Raw genomic sequence first — 10,508 nt, 5'->3', positions numbered from 1 at the left:
TCCATACTAGGAGGATGAAATGTCATCAATGTTTCATGCAGGAACTAAAACCAAAATTCAGTGAAACTTCAGGGACTAAAAGCATATTTAACCCACTTTTTGTTTTCACGTAAGAGAATTACTCTTTCTACCACCACACACAGTTTCCTACATCTCTTTAATTTCTTTTTTTTTTAATTTTAAAAATACCATTTTTAATTTTACCCCTTACCTTTTATAACATTTTTTTTAAAAGGGTTAAATATGTTTTTAGTCCCTATACTTTGAGCCGATTTTGGTTTTAGTCCCTCTTTCAAATTAAGGTATAATTTAGTCCTTCAACTTTAGAAAACTCTGGTTTTAGTCATTTTTACCAAATTTTTTTAACTTTATTTGTTGTTTCAAGCACGTTTCATTATAGCATTTGGATTGTTTACACTGTTTGACACATTTTTGCTTCAATGTTAACTGAGAAACGCGTTTGAAATAACAAATAAATTTTAAAAAATTTGGTAAAAAGGACTAAAAGCAGAGTTTTCTAGAGTTGAAGGACTAAATTGTACTTTAGTTTGAAAGAGGGACTAAAACCAAAATCGTCCCAAACTACAGGGACTAAAAACATATTTAACCCTTTTTAAAACTTTAATTTTTTATTCTCTTATTCACTCACACCACACCCTCACTCTCACACTTTTATTTTCTCTCTTTCTCTCTTATTCTTCTCTTCCTCTTTCTCCAATTTCTCATCTTTCTCTTTTCCAAATTTTCCATTTTCATCAAGGTTCTCTATGAACATGTGTTGGTTGTGTGTTGGGGTTGTGCATGTATTGAGGGCTGCTATATGCCTCTGTTATGAGTGCTTAGGTGTGGGGTGCATTGATATAAGTGAATGTTAGTGAAGGTAAATACGTGTTAACCACCACATATTAAATATTTTATAGGGGTAAAAAAGGAAAGGGAAGGAGGAATGGAGAGGTGTGGAGAGAAGTGTCTGGTGGTAGAGAGAGTATAACTCTTCCTTTAAACTACTTCGCCCACAAGGAACTCTTTCTAGTACTATTACTATACTACATATATAATTCACCACTTAAAACTTCTGCTTGACGTTGCAGCAAATTGATAGTCATGGCTCTCTCTATCTTACTCACACTCACTCTCTTCCTCCATTCACACGGTAACATTTTCTCTTGCTATTCCTTTCCCTTCGAATTCCATTTTTCAGTTAAGGCCAAAGATATCGTCGTCGCTGAAGACGGTTACAACGTCACCACCTTATTCGACGGCCACAAGCCTCACATATTCCCTTACATGGTCCTTCAACGACCCTTTTCTTCCGATCTCATCCTTCTCGATTCTGTCAACAGCACTTTTTACACCGCGCAATTCCCCATTTCCCAAGGTTCTTTCCCTCCTGTTTTTGTCTTCTGCGGGTGTCAAAGTTTCGATTTTTCTTTACTTTTGTGGTTATTTTTCGTTATTCTGTGGCAGAAATCGTTTTCACGAGGCTTTCAGGAGATGGTTCTGTGGGGTATGTGGATGGGGACGTTGGTTCTGCTCGGTTTGATAAACCCAGAAGCTTTGCTTTTGATCTTAGAGGGAATGTGTATGTTGCTGACAAGAACAACCGTGCAATAAGGAAAATTAGTGCCAAGGGTATGCTTTGTATATTTCCATAACTTTTTTTTGTTGCATCTAGAGTTTGCATAGAAATGTCAGCAACACACTTTTTTGAATATATTCTTTATTATTAACTGAAATTTATTGAAAATCATAAAATTTGGTGACTTGTTATTTTTGACGAGTATGATTTTTTACGGTTTGTAATAAATTTTAACCATTAGTAAAGAAAATGTGATATGAGGAATGTGTTGGTTGGTGTGCTGTTAAGACTCCTCAACGTTTGTCTTTAGCACCGTTAAAGTATCTTGGACTTCATGATGTGACTTGGAAATGTATCTATTCTACTTCGATATGTAGATGTAGGATTTGACTCATTTAAAGTGAGTAATTTTATTTTTTCAATATTTCATGGAAAGGCATAACGAATCATGAATTTGTTGAAATATCAACAATTGGTTTTTCAAGTACGACTGGCATTATTTGCTTTAGTTTCTTAACTGAGTTGCATACCTTAAAAGAGTCAAATCTACAATTGTACGGGACGAGAGAGATTGAGTAAAATTGATAGTTGCATGAAAAGAGTGAGAGAGAGGGGGGAGACAAACAAAGTGTGGATCAAACTTTGTCTGTGAATTGTTGAGAGCGGTGGCTGGTGGTCCTCCAGTTTTCACTCTTGCTAAGAATGTCTTAATGATTTTTTTAAAATGCATGGTTTGGATGGTGAATTAGGTGAGTTGTGTTATCAGGAAATGTTGAACATTCTTTCTGTCTAATTTCGTCTTGACTAGGTGTGACCACAATTGCTGGAGGAGAGTTCTCAGAAAAGTCGACCTCAAAGGATGTCCCCGCACTGAATGCATCATTTTCAAATGATTTTGACCTGACCTTCATTCCGGGGATGTGTGCTTTGCTGGTGTCAGATCACATGCATCAATTAGTCCGCCAGATTAGTTTGAAGGAGGAGGATTGCACCTTTGGTTCTAAATCTGGTGAGATTTTAGAATTTGGGGGCTTGTGTGTTTGCTTGTCACATTCCACTTTTTTTGAGGTATAGGAAGTGGAAGGAAGAGAATGTGAGAATGAAAAACTAAATAAAGAATAAAGAATTTTAGACACCTCCACTCTATAGTTGACTCCTAGAGAGAATGTGAGTCACGGCATAATCAATTATTTCAGAACTTTAGTTATAAATATGAAGTTCCTGCTTGACATTCTTAGCCTTAATATGGGAATAGTAGATTAGGTGAAAGATGGGATTTTCCTCCATGCATTTAGGCAAACAAGTGGGCACCTCTTAACTCCCCCAACTCCAAAAACAACCTTCACTGAAACTTCTCTCTTCTACTACATATTTGATTTTCTTAGGGGTAATTTTACTGTATTTGCTGCTTCAACTCTCAAAGCATTATAAAAATGGGTAATTTAATTATTTATCATGCCCATACCTATTTTCTATTAAAATTCAACTACCGTCATTCATAACTGTTTTACTGAAGGATTTTTCTTCTTTTGTTTAGGGCTAGGTGCAGTTATGAGTTGGACTCTTGGATTGGGACTGTCATGTTTACTTGGCATAGTAATTGGGTTTGCAGTGCGCCCTTTCATAATCTCTAATGTAAGTTCCTCTCAACTTGTTACGATGTTACATGGTGAAAGAGTAAAATTACTTACACATTCTCCGGCTGAACTGTGTAGACAGAAAGGCCCCAATTCTTGCCATTGCAAACAGACATGGAAGCATTGCCTAACCAGTCTGGGGAAGCTAGTTCGGATGCTCTTCTACGGCGCCAAAAGCGCAATAGCTAGTTGTAGTTGCTCCTCTGTTTACACGATCTTGGTGAGGTTTTGGAGATTGAGCCTCTCACATTTTGTTTGCTTGTCTAGAATTAGAATCAACATAGTAGCTCCAAGGCCACATCTGGAGTCCGTGTCTTTGCTAGATTTAGATGCCTGCAATAGTGGTGAGGTAACAAAACCAGGTAAGTACTATGACCAATTGAAGGATTTGATGAGTTTTGATGAAGATTCAACCATGAAGGTGAATGATAGCATAGGAAGGAGGAATGTGTGCCATGAAGGTGATCTGTTGGTAAAGGCTAACATGGGCTTTGTAGAGCCACCTAAAGATAACATTCTCCATCCAAACTCATCTGTTTGTAGTATGGGTATTGTGAAGCGTAGATGAAGTTATTTTGTATGACAGCACTCTGTCTTGAAACTAGCATGCATATATATACTTTCTCACCAACATGGCATCACCCCATCTTTTATTTTTACCTTTGTGCTTTGTGATGATGGCAAGTAGTAACCATGAAAACTATGGATTTCTGTACCCTTCAAATATCATTAAACTTTGGAATGATATCTCAAATGCAGGGTTAAGCAATTAGTTATTGAGTTTGTCAATTATAGGATGATAAACTGTGTTCAAGAATCAAGCAAATAAATTGTATAAAACTGGAACTATTCTTAGGATTAAGCATGGCAACTGGTTTAATGGCTATCTTTTACTTGACTTGCAAAAGATATTTATACTCGTACGGTTATTGGTTTAAAAAATATTTTTGAATATTTTAAAATCTTTATGAATACGCAGATATTCGAAAATATTTAAAAAAATATATTTTATAAATTCTTATAAATTATATATAAAATATAATTTAAATTAAATTAAATATAAATTAAAATTTAATTTTAATTAAATTTAAACTAATAAAATATAAATTAGTTTTAATTTTAATTAAACTTAATTTAATTAAATATGAATTAATTTTTTTTATTTTTTTTGTGAATAATGAATTCTTACAAAGAAAAAAACGAGTAGTATAAAATACATAAATAACTTGTTTATAATTAAATATTAAAATACTTACAGATATATGTATATCTACATATACGTTATGTGTCATCTCTATTAAGGACAAATTGAGAAAATTGTTTTTTTGCAGAGTTTAATAACAACTCTAAATTGGAATTAAATATTTTTTTAATTTAGTTTTTATAAATTATAAGCATGAATTTATTATTAATTAATCAAGATATTCTAAATGTAACTTTTGAAATAAATATCAAAATGATCTCAGAAAAAGCTATAAAATTGAAATAAATATCAGTAATCCGTGGAATGATTTTGAAAATTCTGGTCATGAAACTCCAATTTTAGACTTTAGCTGACTGAGCAACGCTTTCAGACTTTGCATTCAAATATAAGTTCCACAACAACGAATTCACTGCTAATATAAAATAATGTTCTAATGAAAGTGCAAAAATAAATTAACTTGGTTTGATTTAGAAACCTTATTAACCAATGTACATTTGAGAAGAAAAATATGGAAAATTTAATTAAAAAACAGGGTTGAAATGCCTTAAAATATATGATTAAAATAGGTTAATAATACTTCCGAAAAGTTTTAACTTCCTAAAATAAGCTAATAATACTTCCTAAAGCTTTCCTTAAAAGCAATTTAGTAAGTCTACTCAACGAATATTATGAATTTAAAATAAATACAAATTACATTTTTCTGGTTAATATTGCCAAGTCGTGATAGGAAATGATAAGCACATGTTCAATGGAAAACAATTTCAGAGAAGTATTGCACATTTAAACATGAGGAAGATCATTAGAAGAAATAGCATGCAAAATTTCTTGATCCCATCCCCCCCTCATGATTGCCAGAGTTGCTGCTGACACTAGACACCATAGCAACCAACATTTGGCAAAACTGAATAAACAATTCACATTATGATCACCAACTTCTTACTAAGACTCCACAGAAAGAAAAATCATTATAAGACTACCTATACCTGATTAAATTCTTCCCTCTCCATTTAGGTCACATCTAAAATCTAAACTTCCTAATGATTGTATGTACTCAATACCTGTGGCCGCCATAGCCCAGGAAACTCATTCTGGACCTAACATTGTGAGTGTCATACAGTGGCTCCCCATAATTCACAGGCTTGATAACCACGGACTCCTGCCTCCTATCCTGTTCCTGCACTGCCCCAAACACTATCTCATTGGTTGTCTCATGGCTCTGCTCGTAGTAAGTGTGAGGGGTTGCCGATCGGTACTGATGGCGATGATGGTGTTTCTGTTGCTGCTGTTGTGACTGTTGTTGCTGTTGATTCATATCTCCATCCCATCCACTATAGAATGCACGACTTTGCCGAAGTTGTTGCATTTTCTCTGCATCCTTGGACATGAAAGGATAGGTTTTTCTAGGTGTAGGAGCTCTTGTGTCGATGGAAGGAGGTTCATCTTCATCAGGGATCACGAAACTTTCCTGCACAGGCCAAGCATTTGCTTGCTTCTGAGGTTGCGGGACAAGTGGTTGTCTTTGGAATTGGTGGCTTAGCGATTTTCTTCTGAAAGAGGGAAATAATCCTCCCATTATCTCCACCATTGATGCACCAGCATTCGCAAGAAGCTTCCCGAGGGATCCAAAGAAGCCCTCTTCCTGCTTGTCAGGTTCGTATTCCGACGATGGAATTAAAGGAGGCCTGACAGATTTCAACGGCTTTTCATATGGATTTGAAGGAACTGAAGATGTTACCATTACCGGAACCTGAGCCTACAAGAAACATGGGATGGATTAGAGCATGCATCTGTAGTATCATGATGCTATATCAGTATGCAAGTAATGCTAGTTTGAAATGAAATCACATTTTAAAATACAAAACAATAAATTATGTTGTGAGTGTAACCAAGTTTAACCTACTAAATACTCCCATAATGAAGTAAGGGAGGCTTGAGTTTTAATTTTCTTTTTTTCAAACCTTTACTCTTATTATAATAAATAAATCAAGTATATTAATGATGATAAATAAATAAAAAAATCAGTCATAAAAGTAAAAAATATTATTAATGAAATAAATAATGCTAATATTAATTAAGAATAATAAAACAATATGCATTTATTTATTTATTTTTATTTTAAACCAAATAGTCTAAAAATATTATTTTCGACTCTATTTCCTTTTCATTTCTCTTTAACCAAACAATCTCTACTATAACTCTATTTCTAACCTATTTATTTTGCTTTATTTTCTCTTCCACTTCCTCTCCCTCAATTTTTTTTCTCTTTTTTACCAAATATGACATAAGTGACTGATCATTTTAGTTATGACTAACAAGTCTACATCGTATCATTCAGGATAAAGCATGAGAAGGAATAAGACAAGACTAAGCACTAACGTCCTGGGATGCTACAATTGTACCAAGCCTTCGCTGCAGTAATGCCAACATGTAACCAAAGAAGCCAGCCCCAACAAGCATTGCAATCCCTGAAGAACATTGAAGACAATCAGTCTAAATTTGAATAGCACTTGACAGAATTTCAACAGAAAACATGTATGGGTTAGCTTACCAAGTGGGAATCCACTGCCATATTGATAGGCACAATCATCAAAGTGGAGTTGGATCTCCCTGATGGCTCGGTTTCCTCTGTCTATGACGAGTAGTGAACAACTACTTCCAACATAAACCACATCAAAGTCATCAGAAAACTTAGCTTCTTCACTTGGTCCATCAACATGCCCCCCTCCTCGGCTCCATTTTCCTCCAGCAATTGTTGTGACCCCTAAAACAGAAATATTCACTGAGAGGTTCCCTTGTTTAACTCCAATGTTGCACATTTTTAAATCCAAAGATTCTGGACCAACGATAACAGTACTCACACAGGACTTCTAAGTTATCTAAATACTAACTATGCGCAAGCATACACTGGTAAACAAACAAAAATGATCACCTACAGTTACTTTACCTGAATCACTAATTTTCCTAATTGCCATATTTGTAGTATCTGCAACATAGATATTTCCTCGGTCGTCAACAGTTATCCCCTTTGGGTGGTTCATCCTAGCCTCCCTGAGCTTCCCATCAACATGTCCAGAATACCCTTCAGCTGACCCTGCCACCAGCTTGGGCCTGCTGTCTGCACATAGCAATGGGCACCATCTCCATTATACATACATGAAAAGAGTCTAACTACTACAGAGCGACTATATTACAAAAGACAAGTCTCATATAAACAGTGTTCAAAGTGCATTACAATCATGTAATGCATCTTCATTCAACTTATGATCATGAACTGAAGTGACATGAGAACACGTCTTGTAACATAATCTAACCATTAGACAGTAAGAATCACATTAAGTAAACAAAGAAGGTATTGAATTCAAAATGAAAAGAAGCTAGATATGCCTAAACTAGCTAATCATTCCAAATCCGGCAAAAGACATCGTAACGTAAAAATTCTCCTTCTCCATAACAGAAACAGACCTATCACTTTTCATTTTCTCATCATATCACAGATGAATAATAAAGTGAATTTCAGAAATCACTTAGAAAAAGAGGCCATCATTAAATCCACATTGTGACACTTACACAAAGAAAGCGAGGAGGAAATCCTATAAATGTTACTATTAGCCGAATCAAGAATCAGAAGCTCCCCATTGGGCAACACCTCCACAGCATAAGGCTCGATCCCAAGCTTGCTCCCATCGAACACAGTCTCCACACTGAATCCACCCTCGAACTTCATCATCGACCTGCTCGAAACCGCTGCAGAAAAAGCCACATTCATACCTCACAACCCACCACCACCCAGAAGACCAAACCCGCAGAAAACGACAAACCCAGAACTAAAAACCAAACCAGAGTCAGATCCATACCCGTTTTGGTAGTGGCCTTAAGGGACCACACCCACTTAGTGACGGCAGGCACGGCATTAGAGAGAAACCCACTAACAATTTCTGAAAGCACGAAGACACAAAGTTAAGGATGAGCTAAATAAGAAAACTTGGATGAAATGGAAGCAAGAGAATGAGCACAGGTGAATGGTACATACTTGCAGGAGAAGTAGTTGAAGGTGCAGCTGATACATGAAGGGTGGAGAATAGTAGGAGGTTGAGGAGAGTGAGAGCCAGTAACAGAAGGTACTTACCCATTTGAGTTGATCCGAAGCAGAGGGGTTCGGAGAATGCGAGAGGTTTGGACAATGGTAGTGAAGAAAGTGGGTGGAAGAACCCTAATTGAGAGATGGGAAGAGAGAAATGCAAATGGTAATGTTATTTTTGTTTTGGGGGTAATGTTGGTGTTAGCAGAAAGAAGAGGAAATGAAAGGGAATGTGTTTTTGAGTGAGTGAAAAGAGTGAAGGAGAAAAGGTGAAAGAGAGAGAAGATGAAAGGTACAGAGCATAAAATAAGGGCAAAGGGGAGGCATTAGTGGGACACTGTTGGAAAGGGAGGGTCATTGATTTTGATGTGTTAAATATGCACTGTTTCTGTTTCTTCCCAACAGGTTTTTTTAAAGCTGTCTTAAATTTAAACTCATGGTTGAAAAGCTTACCACTTTATATTTTTATGAGAGACAATGTGTCTCTCAGGATTTAATTTCATTAAAAAAAGTATTTTGATATTGGTAGTCTGGATTTGATACCTTTTTATATATCCATGAATCTCTCTACCAATTTAATAGAAAATTTTAAATTCTTTTGGATGGGAGAACCTTTCATTTTATTGTTTTTAGTTTTGGATTTTGATTTAGATTCAAATTGATTTGAGTTTATCTTATTATCTAGTACCATCTAATTCTTTGTATGGTTAAATTAGTCATTTAATCTTTACATAGCAAACTTTACATTTTTAGTCTATTTTTAACGATAGAATCCTATTAATACATAAAAGGATGCTAGAAATGAAAAAAAAAAAGAGTTGCAGAGATTTAGAAAGATTTAAGATGGTATGTATAAAGATGAAAGTAATGATTTTTAAGTAAGAAATTAAAGATCACTAAAGTATGAAAAAAAGACAACATTAAGAGTGCACACCTGACAATAGATGATGGGTTGAATTCTTATTAGTAAAATAATGCAAACTTAACATTTTAGTTCATTCATCATCTAAAAAAGCACTACCCTCTTCAACGTTTTCTCCTTCTCTGCTTTAATATCTCTCCATCTCAACTCAAATTCTAACCATTAGATTGTTGATCAGACACTGTCTAGTCAATCTGGCTTCAAGAGCAACAATTTCATCCGATCAATTTTTCCATTGTCCTCTGGTAAGCCATTTTTCATGTTCCCGTGCAATGTTAGGGTTGTGATCATGTAGCAAGTCTTGCTGCATGTAGCCTATTGTGTTTTCCTTCCCAATTCTAGCCTCAATTTAGTTCTAAAGTTTGTTCTCCATCATCAATTGATAATCCATAGGTGGTCTAGCAATTCTGAAAGTAAAAAGGGCATGTTTGGGGTCTCCTTGAGTTAGGAGTTCTGCAAATCTGCAGAATTTGGATTAAGTTAGGAGTACTAGAAGTTCATCAAAGTGCCTAAAACGAAATTGGAGTATTAAAGTTCTACAAATCTACAGAATTTGGATTTTGCAGATTTTGTAGACTCGCTGTGCGAGAGGATTTGCATAGCGAGTCGTCTAGGAAGGGTGCTCTCTGTCTTCGCATCCGCATAGCACATTTAGGGCGCCTTGCAAGTGGAGTAGGGTGGAAAAATACCCATTAATTAAAAAATATTAAATTAGAAATGAGATTGGAAGAGAGAGAAAAAGTTGAATTGAAGAGAGAAAAAACTGTACAGCATAGAAGAAAGCAGAGAAAAAGTATGCCACGTCAGCATGAGGTTAACGTTGTTATTGTCAACTTAACGTACAAGACTTATTCATACAATTTTCATAACATAGGAATCCAATATCTTTATTTTTAAAACCGAGTACCAAACAAAAATTAACCCCCTATCGTGAGAACGAAGTAACTATTTAAACCTTATAATTTATTATTATTATTGTAGTCTATTATAATTAACATTAGTTTTTATTTTAAGAAGTTTTGACGAAAATTATTTAATAAAATTAATCCTAGTTTGATGAAAAAGAAAATAGCTTGTACACACAAGAA

General features: G+C 35.1%; 2 protein-coding genes across 2 annotated transcripts; one reads left to right on the top strand and one right to left on the bottom strand.

Annotated features, from left to right (window-relative positions):
- Window positions 1-961: 961 nt before the first annotated feature.
- Window positions 962-3,988, top strand: LOC106779898. Its single transcript, XM_014668108.2, has 5 exons — window positions 962-1,378; window positions 1,468-1,632; window positions 2,388-2,588; window positions 3,117-3,214; window positions 3,299-3,988. Exons 1-5 carry the CDS (start codon window positions 1,105-1,107, stop codon window positions 3,782-3,784), a joined length of 1,224 nt encoding a protein of 407 aa, XP_014523594.1. The 5' UTR covers window positions 962-1,104; the 3' UTR covers window positions 3,785-3,988.
- Window positions 3,989-5,169: 1,181 nt separating this feature from the next.
- Window positions 5,170-8,859, bottom strand: LOC106779867. The gene is made up of 7 exons (XM_014668079.2): window positions 8,451-8,859; window positions 8,275-8,355; window positions 7,988-8,164; window positions 7,365-7,535; window positions 6,969-7,181; window positions 6,797-6,885; window positions 5,170-6,173 (listed from the first exon to the last, which is right to left on the bottom strand). Exons 1-7 carry the CDS (start codon window positions 8,548-8,550, stop codon window positions 5,472-5,474), a joined length of 1,533 nt encoding a protein of 510 aa, XP_014523565.1. The 5' UTR covers window positions 8,551-8,859; the 3' UTR covers window positions 5,170-5,471.
- Between the last annotated feature and the right edge of the window lie 1,649 nt (window positions 8,860-10,508).

This window comes from Vigna radiata, unplaced genomic scaffold, assembly GCF_000741045.1.
Source record: "Vigna radiata var. radiata cultivar VC1973A unplaced genomic scaffold, Vradiata_ver6 scaffold_73, whole genome shotgun sequence".
Lineage (NCBI taxonomy): Eukaryota > Viridiplantae > Streptophyta > Magnoliopsida > Fabales > Fabaceae > Vigna > Vigna radiata.
This window is presented reverse-complemented; position numbering and strand designations above follow the sequence as displayed.